The sequence below is a fragment of the Phodopus roborovskii genome, unplaced genomic scaffold, assembly GCF_943737965.1.
Source record: "Phodopus roborovskii unplaced genomic scaffold, PHOROB, whole genome shotgun sequence".
Taxonomy (NCBI): Eukaryota; Metazoa; Chordata; class Mammalia; order Rodentia; family Cricetidae; genus Phodopus; species Phodopus roborovskii.
Genome location: NW_026126461.1, coordinates 13,630,543 through 13,646,346, shown reverse-complemented (window position 1 = coordinate 13,646,346; position 15,804 = coordinate 13,630,543). Strand labels below are relative to the sequence as shown.

Here is a 15,804-nt window from a genome sequence, read left to right as displayed (position 1 = left end):
TACAGTCACAGGGAGACCAGGTAAATAACTCCAAAACATCAATGATATATAAAAACAAGAGATGGGCTCAAAAAAAGGGTAATGAGATTTACGTGACAGGGAAGCAAAGGAGGGTTATTAGGTTAGACGGACGCAGTAAGAGGGAGGCAGAGGAGAGGAGGCCAGTAAGAAGGGAGAGGGAGGACAAAGTATGGTGGGAACTATGCATGGAAATGTCACGTCACAAAGAAGCTCAATATTTTCAATGCTTACTAAAAATTAATGACGTAAAGACAGAGTTAAAAATCGTTAATTCTCTCACTTAACAAAATTATTGTTTAAAGGGACACCAGCTAACACAGGTCTAGCTATACCTCTCTGGCTCAGAATAACTAGGTCACTAGTATCCTTTCTAATATACTTTAACATTAATCACATATGAGATAAAGGAAATTTGAAGCATACAGGTGAACAAGTTGTTCACAGGCTTCTGTTGCTGTATGTGTTTCTTTAGCTGATGAGAGGCGCTGGAGACACACAGAGTTATTCTGTGTGTCAATTAACAGGGGGAAAAACATCCAATTTTTCCTCCTCCACATAATGAAATTCACTGAGACTGAATTATAATTCTTTCACCACTACTTGTTGATAAATCTGTTTAATGTTTTGTAATAATAGAGTGTGTATACAACATGCCATGCCATAAAAAGTATTATGAAGCTAGAAAAACTCAGTTACGGAAGGCTGGCATTTATAGAAGACAAGCTAGACTACTCATTAAGCTCAACTACAAGGTCAAGCATTTGCACAAAAAAATTCCTAAGTAGCACGGTACAAAGTCCCTGATAAGGAGTAAGACGTGATGGCTTTCTGGAACAGATCAATTACTTGCTATTTCATCTGCTTTGATTTGAATAATTACCAGCATTTTATCATCTTAAGTTGAAAATAGCTATGGAGCCCTCCAACCCCAGATGGCAATGCTCAGCATTGGTTTAAAGAGGAGAGACGCACACCTCTCCCTATCTGAGTGCTAACATGGATCTTGAATGCCCCTAAGGGTCCATGTGCTATAGCCTTGGTCCCCAGTGGCCCTGGCTGAGACAGTGGTACCTGCCCTTGGAGCATCCCGTCTTTTGGTCTTTCTCTCCTTCTGAGCTTATGATGTGAAAGGTTTGTTCTAACATGAGCCACCCAAATTGATGGTGATACCTGGTGTTGGATAGGAACCATCAGGACCATGAGCTCCGTAAACTTTTTTTTTCTTTGTAGTTATTACAATTGCCACAAGGATTAAGGTGCCATATGCTTTTTCTTCCCCTCAGTAAAGTTGTGATTTTATTTCCCTTTGTAATCACTAAGTACCTACTAGAGAAAACCTTGCCATGTTAATATGGTGTCACACATTCAATTTTTAGTCCCTTGTTTTTACATCTATCTGTGGTCTTGGTTAAATCTGCTATAATTAATCTTCTTCACATTACTGTGTAACATGCTGTCTACAGTTACTGTGCTCAAAGCTGTAATGTGCTTTATGGAGAAAAAAATTATATTGGATAAGCTTTGTTTAATCACAAATTATAGTACTAATGGTTGAAATAATAAAAAATATACACTAAACAAGTTGTCATGCACACACACATAATAAAGGCGTGTGTGTGTATGTGTGTGTGTGTGTGTGTGTGTGTGTGTGTGTGTGTGTGTGTGTGTGTTATGGAAAATGTGACCTTGCTTGTGGGAATTAAAGCTTCTCTTCCCTTAAAAGCAACAATCACTCATTCACCGGTTCGATGTTCTCAGTGACTTTAAAGAAATAACCACCATAAATAACAAGAATGAACTGTCAGAGCCATGTGCTGCTCCGCGGAGAACAGTTTCCAGCACTCACATGGTGGTTCATGACAACCCGGAACTCCGGTTCCAGAGGGTCTGATGCCCTCTTCTGATCTCACTGGACTGCTGGGTGTGTGCACTGGCACATGCATAAAATTAACTCAATTAAAAGCTCAGTTGTCCAGGTTTGACCATTCTTATCACTCCTCCTCCCATCCAGGATGACTGGGTTCCTGCAGTAGCCTGACAGTAAGTAGAATCCTACCTCGCAGGCTTTCGGCACCCTCACACTGGTCTACCAGAACTATCTTATTAATAAACTGGTTCGAATGACCTCTCTGCTCCAAGTCCTCCGACAGCATGGCGTCTGTCTCACTGAGAGGAAAAGCCAGAGTGTTGAGCTGTAATGACCTGAACTAGCCCACACCTCGTCTCATGCCACCGCTCTTCTCTAGTCAATCCGACCTTTCCTCCGCAGTCAATGCAGCTGGGGATGCGGAGGCTATTCCCTCTACCTAGAATACTCTTTGTCTAGAACAACACGTGACCAAGCCCCTTTTTCACCTCTTGTTACTCTTGCAAAGACTAACCTAACGATCCCCTCAACGCCATCTGTTTCATCTTTCCCCCACCACACTAGCCATCATTTAATTTTTAAAGAATTTGTATTACTTCCATTTCACATGTATGAGTGTTTTCCTGTGTGTATGTGTGTGCACTGTGTGCATGCCTAGCGTCCATGGAGGCCAGAGGACGGTGCCAGATCTCCTGAAGCTGGGGCTAACAGGCAGTTGTAGGCAAGTATGTGGATGCTGGAAACAGAACCTGGCTCCGCTATAGGAGCAGCAAGTGCTCTTCATTGCTCAGACTTTTCTCCAGCCCCCTTTTAGCATGTTTCAGTCACCTGCTAATTACCTGTCTTCCGACTGAAAGTCTAAGTCTCATGGAGACAGGTACTTTACATTCTACAATCTCTCTGCTTCAAAATTCAGTACCTAACAAACAGGAAGAAAGTGCTAAATAGTTCTCTTATGTATGTGTATGCACACACAAACTTTTATGTATTGCATATGTAAGTGTGCACGTGTGCACGTGCTCCTATGTGTACTCGTGTATGCACATGTGTGTAAGTTCCCACGAGTATGTGTGTGGAGGCCAAAGGAAATAAAGTATCTGTTGCTCTACGATTCTCCATCTCCTTCCTTTGTAGCAGGGTTTCACGTTAAATCTGGTGCTCACTGCTCTTAGGAAGCCTGGCTGAGCAGCAAGCCTCAGCCCACCAACAGGGTATAGGTCAGTATGAGCGCTGAGGTTTTTACAAAGGTGCTGGGATCTGAACTTAGGGTCTGAGTTCTTATGTACTGAGCCACAGCTCCAGTCCAAAGTGGCTGTTCCTGATGCATGAATTTAAAAGTTCTTTTTCACAATTAAATGCAAACCTAGATGGTGCTGCGGAATATTGGTTTAAGATGTGCTACATTTGTTTATGCTGAGGAACACTTGTTTTAACGATGCAAAGATGTGCTGCATTCTTTTATGCTGTGTTTGTTTAACTTTGTGAAGCTGTGTGACTCTGCCTGTCTAAAACACCCGACTGGTCAAGTAAAGAGCTGAATGGCCAACAGCGAGGCAGGAGAAAGGATGGGTGGAGCTGCCAGGCAGAAAGGATAAACAGGAAGAGAAATCTAGGCTCAAGAGAAGAGCAAGGAACAAGAAAAAGAGGAGATGAGGACTCCAGGGCCAGCCACACAACCACAGAGCCAGCCACAGAGTAAGAAGGGAAGAAAGATACAGAAAGAAAGGTAAAAATCCCACAGGCAAAATGTAGTTGAAGAGAAAAGCGATCATTTAAGTTAGAAAAGTTGTCTAGAAACAAGCCAAGCTAAGGCAGGGTACTCAGAAGTAAGAATAAGTCTCCATGTATTATTTGAGAGCTGGGCCTCCAAAGACTTAAAAAAAAAAAAAACTACAAAGTGGATTTTTTTAACTTTTTAATTAAATGAAGATTACAATTTGCCACCTGCTGTTTGGAGTATACTATCTATTATTAGTTTCTGATGTCTTCTCTCCAGTAACTCAAGTCCAAAAGCTAGCATCCCTAAAGAGCTCACAAATGCACACAAAAATGAGCCAAAGGAAGTAACTTGTCTTATATTCGTCTGTGTGCCACTCAGACATTAAAAAAAAAAAAAGGTAGGAACAAATTACTGTATTTTCACTTTATATAAATAACGCAAATAAAACACTCAGTGTTTCCATTTCAGCCCTTTAAAGCAAGTGAGTATCTTACGGTCACTACATTTGTGCAAAGCTTTAAGGCAATGCAGCCTAGGATAATAACTAGGAGTGTCTTTGACTCTCAAAGACCTTGTAAACTCGCTGCAGTGAAAAGCTCATGCCATGAGTTAATTGCTGATATGTCATCTACTGGTGAGAGGGATCTTAAAAGCTCCCCCTCGAGGCATCTTACAATACTTCCTGAGGACCAGGAAGTATTAGTCTGGCTTTCCACCGTGATAAAATTCAACTTCATAGAGGACCGGATGCCTCTGCCTCACAGTTTTGTTCCGTGTTTAGCTTTGCGGATTGTTTGTGGTCTTGGTGAAACAGGACACCACGGAGAGGGGAATGTGGTACCTCCTGATGACAGGAGCAGAAACTGGGGACAGTCCCATGTACGGACTCCAACTAGGTGCCACTGCCTAAGTGCCTATCGCCTGCCAATGGGACCTGAGCTAGGAGTCCACCAATGATTTAATGCACTGCATGGGGTCACAGTCCTCAGGGCAGCCAAAGCTGAAGACTCCGGGGACATTTCAGATGCAACCCACAGTGTGAACTATTCTTTGGCTTGTAGCAAATACCATATCCAAAATGTATTTCAGACATCAGGTGAGTCAAGATTATATAAATCTGAATTCCAAAATATTTTCTAGAAGACTCTCATTCACCACTCATACATGACTCTAACATATAAATATTGTATCAGAATGATGGATGTCTGTTTTGTGAATTCTTTGATGAAATCAACTAATGGACCTTACAAAGTCTTGTTCATTTTCTTAAAGTTTAGATTTATTTAAACATAAATTTAACCATCTGTCTCAAGGCTGGACTCATTCCAAGCTGCTTTTCATGATTAAAGTATCCTAAAGAAATAACTCAAGGATCTAATCAATTTTAATTGGCTATAAAAAAAAAAATCACAGAACTATTCATAATGCATGAAGAGGCAATTTAAGAAAAATCTACTTCCCAATTACAGAAAAGTTTCCTTTTGAATGAGATCTGAAGCTATTGCCCAGCCATATTCGGTCTGCATAAAGGATAAGGGATGATTGTGGACATACCAATTCATGAGCACTCTTTTTCATACCTCAGATAGAATGGATAATTGGGAAGAGGAGCCGTTTCCCTATTCGTATAATAAAAGAGAGCAATGAGATCCTTCCAGTCTTTCTAAACTGACAGTGCTGGACTTGTGTGATGTGACTCTGTCCTTTCCTTTACCAGGGTGGGAGATAGAGCAGAAACATTCATGCTTACACTCATACAAGAGAAGGCTTCACAAACACTAGCATGAATATTTTTGAGACTTGGTAAATACAAAACTCTAGAGTAATTCTAGCCACACAGTCAATTAGTTAGGCTGCAACTGAATACATAATTAGTAAGCAATTTGTTTAAACATCTTTTCTCATTCTTTAATATATCCTCAAGTAAACAATAAAACTTCCAACAAAACCATATTTAAGTTCACTTTATTTAATACCATCTGTTTCAATATGGTTTACTTACATTTTGTGAAATTAGCATTCATGACATTTATTCTTAAAACTATTTTTTAGGGCTGGACAGACAGCTCAGTGATTAAATGGCTCTTTTAAGGGACTCAGGTAGGGTTCCCAACACGCAGTGGCTCACAACCACCTCTGACTCCAGTCACAGGGAATCTGATGCCCTTGAACCCTGGGAGCACCAGATGCACAGATACCTATACACAGGCAAAACACTCATACACATAATATAAAATAGTAAAGCCAACTTTAATTGGTGATGGGAGATGTCATTCTGTATATGTTTCTCATACTGGTTAATAAATAAAGCACTGTTGGCCAATAGGAAAGCAAGATAGGCGGGACTAGGAGACAAGGAGGAAGAGGAAGTAGGAAGGAGGGACAAAGATGGAGAGTCTGGAGAGAGCCGTATGCGGCAGCCAGCTCCTGGTAAGAAGAACACGTGGAAATACATAGATTAACACAAATGGGTTAATACTTAAGACAGAGCTAGCCCATAAGAAAGTGGTAACTGGCCAACAGTATAATATCTAATACAGAGTCTCTGTGTATTATTTGGGGCTGGCGCGGCGGCGGGACAAGACTGGCGGCGGGAGGAAAAACCCATACTCCTTAGAAATTGGTGCTTAGGTATGATACATCTAGAATTGTAAGTGCCTGAACATAATAACACAGGTGAAACTGGTGTGTATTTTTATAGTATGAACGTATGGGGAAAACAGTGAGTTCAAAATATTTGAGGACAGACAGACAATTCTGAACACTAATGAGAGAAGGGCACGTGGGTTACTAAGCATCTAGAAATTAGAGTAAAGTGCTTTTGTCATCCATCTTCACTAACGAAGTTATATTCAACTCTTGATCTTCATTAGGAGAAGCAAAACTAACCAGACCACAGTCACTGAAATCACATGGTTCTGGTTTCAACCAGTCTCCCATCAAGAACTTAAAGTCTGCAAACCTGTGTCTGGGAGTTTTTCAGGGTTTAGGGCACAGCACTTAGCCTAGGTTCTACCTCAGCACAGGAAAAAGAGAAAGAAAAGAGAAAGGTGGAGAAAAGTAGGAAGGGACAGAGGAGTGGAGGGACCGAGGGACAGAGGTGGGGGGAGGGAGGGGGGAGCGAAGGAGGGAGGGAGGGAGGGAGGGAGGGCATTGTCTTCAGACATTCTCTCACTGCCCTGCTACTAGTGTTTTGCCAGGCTCAAAAACAATCAGCTAGACCAAATTTCTATAAGATAAGCATTAAGAACAAAAAACTATTTAAAACACCACAACATAGATTTTATGTCTAAACAATAACGCTGTGCATCATTGAAAACCGGTATCAAAGACTGGTGAGGGAATCTTTCCCACGCTGTCATTCTCTAGCAGGCATCAAAGTCACGTGAAAATAGAGGACGACTGAATTAAGGTGCTGTCGGCCAGGTCATCGGTGACTCTGGGCGGAGTCTCACACAGACGTTTATAATGCAATCAACAAACTGGAGGGGCATGGCCAAGGGAAAAGCAGTCAACGTTACAAAGTTAACCACGCAGACAGATGGAAAAGAGGAGTAGACAGGGGGCAGGAGGCGTGGCTCAGCATTTCAAAGAATGCTTTCGTTACCTAAAGTAATCTTTACAATAACAAAGGGTTAATGATTACTGATGTATATGAAACATGAAAAAAACCCTCCAAATTAACAAGGATGTGCCAATCTCGAAGTAGTTAGGGTGCATGGAAATACATAAAGTAAAAATAAAACTGTGGTCCAGATCTATTTTCTCTACACAGAGCTACTGAAATTGAGTAAGAACAGAGTAAAAAGTGGTGGGAATGGGATGGGAAGGGCAGTGAGGAAGAGACATGAAAGGGAGGTAAAGGGAAGGAGGGAGAGGAGGAGGACCAAGGAGGAGGGGGAGGGAGGGGGAGGAGGAGGGGAGGAGGGAGGGGGAGGAGGAGGGGGAGGAGGGAGTGGGGAGAGGAGGATGGGGAGGGGGAGGAGGGAGTGGGGAGAGGAGGATGGGGAGGAGGGGGAGGGAGGGGGAGGAGGACGGGGAGGGGGGAAGGAGGAGGATGGGGAGGGGGAGGGAGGAGGATGGGGAGGGGGAGGGAGGAGGATGGGGAGGGGGAGGGTGGCTCTTAGTATTACTTAGTCTAATGAGAATAGGAGCAATAGCTTCATTATTCAAATTAGAGCCGAGAAGAGGAGTTGTTCACCTCATTCTTTCCCACAGGACAGCAGCAGAACATATAACAAGATATATAAAATCTACTAGTAAAAGAGAAAGGTAAGAGTGAGTAAGATAGTTTCTAGTGAAGCTTTATTTACTAGGAAAGTAAGTTTAATAAATGAACCCTAAGTCATCACTGAACTTCCTGATTCGGTGCTTCTCTACAAAAGCCCAGTGCTTACAGAATCCTACATTAAACTATGTGAAGGCATAGCACATAACTAGATTTATGAATATCTATGTAAACTGAGAGAACAAACTACTCTTTTTCTACCTAAGACTTCATGAAAGTTTTAGGATGATAGTAATATGAAAATTAAACTATGATGACAGAGCTAAGCCATAAAATGATTTTTCTGTTTCAATACAACAAGAAAAAAGGCTTGAAAAGATTTCTAAACACACAGAACACTATTTTTCCCATTTAAAACTTTAATAAGTAATGGAATGCAAGAGAGATGTATATATTCCTTGCTTCCTTTTACAAACAGTGCATAACTGGTAATGTGAACAAATCAGAACCATCCTGAAGCTCTCGAAACACAAAAAGCATTTGCCACAGTTCAACAACCACTCTATTTTTATATACTTTGAGATTTCAGAATGTAGATTGCTCTAAATTAGATACAAAGACATGTATCAGCCAACCAGAACAGAAATCATCATAGTACACACTTCAAATGCTGTCATACCTTTGGCTAAGGCTTCTTTATATTTCTCTTTGGCAGAATTCATTTCTTTTATTAATTGTCGATAGCTGGATTTTAATTTCTCCAATTCTGTCTTTGTGACCTGTCAAAGAAACAATATGCAGGGGTTTTTTTTTTTTTTTTTTTGGTTGTTTGTTTGTTTGTTTTTAAGAGAGGGTTTCTCTGTAGCTTTGGAGCCTGTCCTGGAACTCTGTAGACCAGGCTGGCCTCAAACTCACAGAGATCCACCTGCCTCTGTCTCCCAAGTGTTGGGATTAAAGACATGCACCACCACTGCCTTGCCAATGCAGAAAAAATCTTAAGTGTTTTCATTTAACATTTTATATTCTAAAGTGTTTATATTTAACACTTTATATTCTAAAGTGGTCAACACTTTATATTATAAAGCATTAGTTGATGTATACTTTATGACCCATAGGTGACAACTAATCTTTACCCAAAAAAAGCCAATAAATTAAAAATCCATTTTAATATCCATTATAAATTCAATACACTACAAAAAGACAAATCAAGAATAACACAATACTAGGAGACAGAGACACAATCTCACAGTAAAGTCCCAGATCCTCTGACTCTTAGACTCTGTCCTCCCCATTTTCCACAATGAACCTTGAGCCTTTGGTTCAGGGGTATATAAGGACTCCCTGTGGCCCACATCCTCAGCATCATCTGTTGCTGTTTTCATGGCTACCCTTCTGACTGGGGTAATGTAATTTCTTTAACAGAGAAAATGTAGATGTATTAAGAAGAAGCAAAAAAAAAAAAAAAAAACCACGCCTAGGAGCAGGGAAGTCCATCTGACAGCGATCAGCCCTGAAAATACGTTCAAGTGGTATTATAAGGAACAGGTTATATTTGGGGATATGTATGTGTGTGTCTGTATGTATGAGGCTGCGTGCAGACAATAACAATCAAGGAATGCAGAAACCAAGAATTTGAAAGAGGGGTGGTGTGTCTGGGAGAGCTCAAAGAGAGGAAAGGCAGGGGAGAAACGCTGGAATCATACCATAATCTCAAATTGTTTAAAAAGTAGGAAAAAAACATAATAGCCACCTATAATCCAAAGGCTAAGAAATCAATTTTCAGTATGTAAAAATAGTATCTTTTCCTTTAAAATTAACTTTAATTTTTGGCAGCTATACATCTGACAACCTAATCAGTGAGTGGCCTGATAAAATGAGATGCATGGACAGTTAGCAAAGGGGAAGGACAAACAGCCAGTAAACACACAGAAATGTTCAGACACCAAAGGATCACAATCCAAATGACAAGAAGGACACTGCTCTACGCACCGCCCCCTGCTCTACGCACCGCCGCACAGCTGCTACAAGTGATTTTTGTTGTTGTTGTTGTTATTTAGCATCTCCGTAATAAGTCTACATTTCCTGATAAAGAAATTACACTGAGTTTCTACCTTACCTCAGTCAGAAAGGCAGTCATTAAGAAAGCTTCAGCAAATGATGCTTAGGATCAAATCACCCTGCACAGATGTAAAGGGGTACAGCAACTATGGAAGCCGGTCTGGAAACAACTACCATACAACTTAGTAACACCACTCACTCCTTGGCATATTCCCGAATGACTCTACATCCCACTACACAGCTACTTACACATGCATAGTAAGAGCAGTTAGAAAATAAAATTGGCCTAGGTGCCCATCAACTAATAAATGAATCATGAAAAACGTGGCACATACATAGAGTAGAATTTTATTGGGCTGTAACTAAAACTGTAATTATAAAATCTGCAGGAAAATTAATAGATCTGGGAAGTATTATACTGAGATAACCCAGACCCAGGACATCAAAGCAGAGCACAGGTCCAATTTCTTAGATTTGTTTTATTTAGACTGTCTGAAAAGATCAGGAAGCTCCATGCAAATCATGCGGAGGGGATATTTGGATGGGGACATAGTAGAATACATGAGATGAATGTAAAGAGAAGAAATATTACGTTAAAACAAGGTTTAAGGAAGGCTTATCAACAAGGATGGGGTGAAGGAATGAAGATGAGTACATGGTACATGAGTACACGTCCAGTGAAATCATACGGAAACCTACTACGTTATAAACTAACTAAAATACATTTCTTTAAAAAAAAAAAAAAAGAGTTTGAATGGAAGCACTTGCAAGGGTAGATAATGGGTAGAAGCCATAGGCTTTTCAACAAAATCCCAATAGCAGCTATGGAATACCTCCCTACCAGTAGTTGGCCACGACCACACCAAAAATCCCCAAAACAACACACGGTATTTCCACTTCTCCTAAATGGTACAATTCCCCTGCAAACGACACCACACACTTTGGTTATGGGACAACGGGAAACCACTGCTTAATTTTTGAAGCTGTTCATTATTTTGAGAACAAACTAATTTGAAAAAAAAAAATTATTTATTTGGCTTTTCCTATACATACTGTATTTTAGGGTATCCAAATAGTTGCAAAAAGATTCTCCTTTCTTCTTCTTCTTCCTCCCTCCTCCCTTCTCCCTCCTCCCTCCCCTTCTTCTTTTCCCCCTCCCTTCTCTGACTCTTCCCTCCTCCCTTCACCTCTCCCCCTTCTTCTTCTCCTCCTCCTTCTCCCTTCTCCTCCTCCTCCCTTCTCCTCCCCCTCCTCCCTCTCCCTTCTCCTCCTCCTCCCCCTCCTCCCTTCTCCTCCCCCTCCTCCTTCTCCCACTTCTCCTCCTCCTCCCCTTTCTTCTCCTCCTTCTCCTCCTCCCCCACCTCCTTCTCCTCCCTCTTCCTCTTCTTCAGTTTCTTTTTTTTCCCTTTGAGACAAGGTATTTCTACACAGTCCTGGCTGTCCTGGAAGTCACTGTGTTAAGAAGCAAACCTTGAACTCACAGAGATCCACCTTCCTCTGCCTCCCAAGTGCTAGGATTAAAGGTGAGTGCCACCGCAAAGCTCCCACACACACACAAACACACACACAGAAAAAATTCTACATGACAGAAACTGTTGTGTTAAATTGCATCAGGAAATAAAAGATATAAAGACTTCCCACTGTAGAAACACCAGGATGACATTAGCCCTTGGGGTTGGAGAGATGATTTAGTGGGGAAGTGCTTGCCATGGAGGCATGAGGACCTGAGCTCAGATCCCAGCACCCATGAAGAAGCCAGGATGGCAGCTTGTGCCTCCAGCCCTGGGAGGAGGGGCAGAGACAAAAGGGTCCCAGGCCAGCTAGTGTGTAAAACATGTAAGACCCTGTCTCAAAAGTCAAAGCAGAGAATAACTGAGTATACATGATAGCTATCTCTAGCTTACCTAAACACATGCACATACAAACACGCACATATAATATACACACAACACACAAACAACACATACCACACCACACACACACACACACACACTTGATCTGAGTAGGAAACATCAATCAGTAGTTTTTAAAGCCACTAGAGTTAAGGGAGGAATCTGACGGATAACACTGACAACTGTGGAACTAACTAGTTACAGTTTAATATCATAAGAAAATCAAGCATTATATACACCCTGATAAGAAACAATAGGAAAACTACACAACATTTACGATCTATTCTTAAACAAATTAAGCTTCTAGGCCTATCTGATTTCAAATCTATAAGAAAATAAGAAAAGTTAACTAAAGGGTGGGTTCCTATGGTGCTTATCAAAAATTTCGTAATTGAGCTGGTGTTGTGGTTTTAATCCCAGCACTTGGGGGCAGAGGCAGGCAGACCAGCCTACTCTACAGAGGGAGTTCCCAGCCAGCTAAGGTTACATAGTGAGACCCTATCTCACACAAACAAAAAGAATGAAATAAAAATTCAAAATTCAAGTAATTCAAATACATATAGCAAATTATCTAACTCCTTTAGTTAGTAAATGGTATTTTTCAAAATAAACAGAAAGACTGACCTAGAGACTAAAAGGCAATTATTCATATGCAACTCATATCTCAGGTTAGATTCTGACTAAAATAAACCAATAGAAACCACTGAACCTGCAAATATCTAAACATTGGGTATTGTAACATTAACTTCTGTCATTTTTAAGTGGAGTAATCAAAATGTTCTTATTTTCAAAAAGAATTCTTTTATTACCAATACACATTAAGATGTTTTTGGACAAAATGATATTTTGGGTTTCCTTTAAATGACCCAATCCTGGAGAAGGCAAGAGACTCCATCAAGCAAAAGGACAGTGGCTGTGACCAGTGACTGTAGGGGCAGCTAGAGGGGCCCTTCTGATGGGACAGTCAAAGCTCTGCAGTAGTGCTAACAAATTATCCGGAAGAGACAAACTCAGGGATACATTAAGTTAGTAATAATACAAGGAAATATATACATATTTAATTTTTACACAGGCTAAAAGCTATTTTTGTTTATTTGTTTGTTTGTTTTTGGAGACAGGGTTTCTCTGTGTGGCTTTGGAGCCTGTCCTGGCAGTCACTTTGTAGATCAGACTGGCCTCGAACTCACACAGGTCTGCCTGCCTCTGCCTCCCGAGTGCTGGGATTGAAGACATGCACCACCACCACCTGGGTATTTCTTTTTTATTTATTTTTTTTTAATTTATTTTATTTCATGTGTGTGTGTTGCTCCCATGTTTATGTACCATGTGCCTGCAGTGCTCACAAAGGCCAGAAGAAGGCAGAAGATCTCCAGGGACTGGAGTTACAGAGGGTTGTGAGCTGCTTTGTGGGTGCTGGAAATCAAACTTGGGTCCTCTGGAAGAGCAGCCAGTGTTTAAACCACTGATCCGTCTCTCCAGCCCTAAAAGCTATTAGATATTCCAAGTTATTACAAGCTCTCCGAGGCACAGCTTAATGTCAGTGTGTTTTTCTCTTCGTTGGAAGTGAAATGATATCATCACTAATATTCTGTACACAACATTAAGTATAGTGTGTCGTCAGTAATCGTTTGTACACAATAAGGTTCACTAAAGACACCAAACAGGTCTTGTCAGGAAATGACGATTTCAGTGTCAGACGGGACAACGTATTGATATATGTTTTCAAAGATATTCAAGAGAACACCCGACGGAGCCAGACGAACCTTGATCATCTCTGCCTCTATCTGCTGGTGAATGCCTACATAGCTCTTTTTCACCTGCTGCTTGTCCTTGATCATCATGGTGAGCCTGTGCAAGGGTCCAGAGTTCAGGTCCTCAGCGTGCGTCTTCATTATCCTACTGAGCTGCTCTGTCTGCTGGATCATCAGGAGCCAAGACTTTAAAAAACAACAATAATAATAATAAAGTTAGCATTTGTATTACAACTTTCCACTTAACTATGACTCAAATGTTCAGAAGTTATAAATGTTTAGTTTTATAACAATCTTTACATTATAAATAGCAGGTTTTTGCAAAACTGTACAATGAACCATGAAAGAGTTGTATCCAACATCTTCAAGTACAAATGCTTCGGATTTCCATGAGAACCTATGTGGAACCCTGTGATTTACTCAGAGGATGACATGTTTGCTTTCAAATCTGAAAATAGGGCAGCCAACCTGCTCTTGATACCACAAAGTAATTTAAACCTCAAACATCGATTCCTTTAAGAACTAAAATTTAACAAGCTGAGCAGGGCAGCTCCTGCTTGTAATCCCAGCATTCAAAAGGGTGAGACATGAGAACGGTCAAGTCTGAGAACAGCATAGACTATACAGTGAGTTCCAGACCAGCATGGACTACAGTGTGGGATCCTGTCTCAAAACTAGCAAAAAAAAAAAAAAAAAAAAAAAAAACAAAGGATGTGATCAATCCATTCACATCCCTTTTAATTAGTTATATTTAAATGAATTAGTAAATATTTAAAGCATTAAAACCCATGTAACAACAAAAACATGAACATTGTCTTAAAATATGAATGCCAATAACTTGTGTGACTATCTTTTCATCTGGTTTTTCATCCTAAATATGTATTGAAGAAAGTCATGTGGCACATATAGAAAATGAAGGCAATAGCAGATAAATAAACTAAGTGGAAGAAGTCCATGCTCTCGCCTGCCACCTGAGAGCAAACACTCTCTAAAACTCTGTAAATATGCATTTAGTTCTTGTGCGTCCACATAGGAATGTGGGCAACCTAGGGGAGAAGCCATCCTGGAAGCCAACACCAGAGACCACACAACCAGGTCAGGCTGCCCTCCTCGCCCATGGAGGCGCGTCCTGTGCTGCCCAATACCCCACTGCACTGGCCACCTCACAAGGGAGCGCCTTGTTGGAGGAAGTGCGTCATATGGAGGTGAGCTTTGGAGTCTCCTATGCTCAAGCTATGCCTAGTTCAGTCCACTTCCTGGTGCCTGTGGATCGGGATGTGGAACTGGCTCCTCCTCCAGCACCGCGTCTGCCTGCACGCCACCATGTCCTGCCATGATGACAACTGTAAGCCCCCCAGTTCAGTGATGTCCTTTGTAAGAGTTGCTGTGGTCATGGTGGCTCTTCACAGCAAGAGAAGCCTAAGTGGGAAGGAGGAGAAAAGCAAACCGGAAAAGCTCTACCAAACACATGCTGCTTTCTGCTCTCAAGTCCTATGTAGCACCCAACAGAAAATTAACAAATAAACGGATGGTCTCCACTACATCTTCCCAGCCCCACTCCTTTTAAAACCAACTTCTGCTGTCCAAATGTCAGCCCCTCAAAGTATGGGTCATAGCCACATATGGAATACTGTTACTGAATGTGGGGCTGGTGAGCGCGCGCGTGCGCGCGCACACACACACACACACACACACACACATATCCCAGCTACTTTGTAGCATAGTTGCATCCAAGTGAAGAAGTCCTTCTAGGTCAATCCTTGACATGACATACTTCGTTACAAAGCAACAGAGATGAAAATAAAAGAGACCTCTCGCTATAATTTTGTTTTTAACTAAAAATAATGGTAACCCTTTATAAACACCATTAAAAGAAGAATTAAGAAGCAGCACATCTTAGATAACCAATCCAAATCTAACATGATATGATTAAAATACTCAAATAATACTACTTTTGTCTAAAATTTGTGATTTTTAAATATCTTCTGTAGTTTTTTTATATTTGTTTTTGGTAGTCAAAAATAAGATTTACCTAAAAATAAATGTACCCCTTTTAAGTCACAGCTTAAAATCTGATTCAATATAGAAAATTTTCCTTCTCCCCAACTATCCAAAAGAGGTTAGTTGTGTGTACTAAATACAACCCTAGCTGTATAAAAGAATTGATATAAATGATAAAATGACAATTTTGTGCTTAGGAAACCAATAGAGGTCAATAGTACCAATTATCCTGAAATGATGATATGATAATATTTTAAAAGTCAACT

General features: G+C 40.8%; 1 protein-coding gene across 3 annotated transcripts in view; it reads right to left on the bottom strand.

The window, feature by feature from the left end:
- Fer (FER tyrosine kinase) overlaps positions 1–15,804 on the bottom strand; it is a 216,124-nt gene that overhangs the window by 172,343 nt on the left and 27,977 nt on the right. For all 3 annotated transcript variants that reach the window (XM_051190878.1, XM_051190880.1, XM_051190879.1), the window contains exons 3-4: positions 13,550–13,723; positions 8,516–8,615 (exon numbers count right to left, since the gene is read on the bottom strand). In XM_051190878.1, the coding sequence (XP_051046835.1) occupies positions 8,516–8,615; positions 13,550–13,723 (274 nt within the window). The remainder of the gene's footprint in view (positions 1–8,515; positions 8,616–13,549; positions 13,724–15,804) is intronic.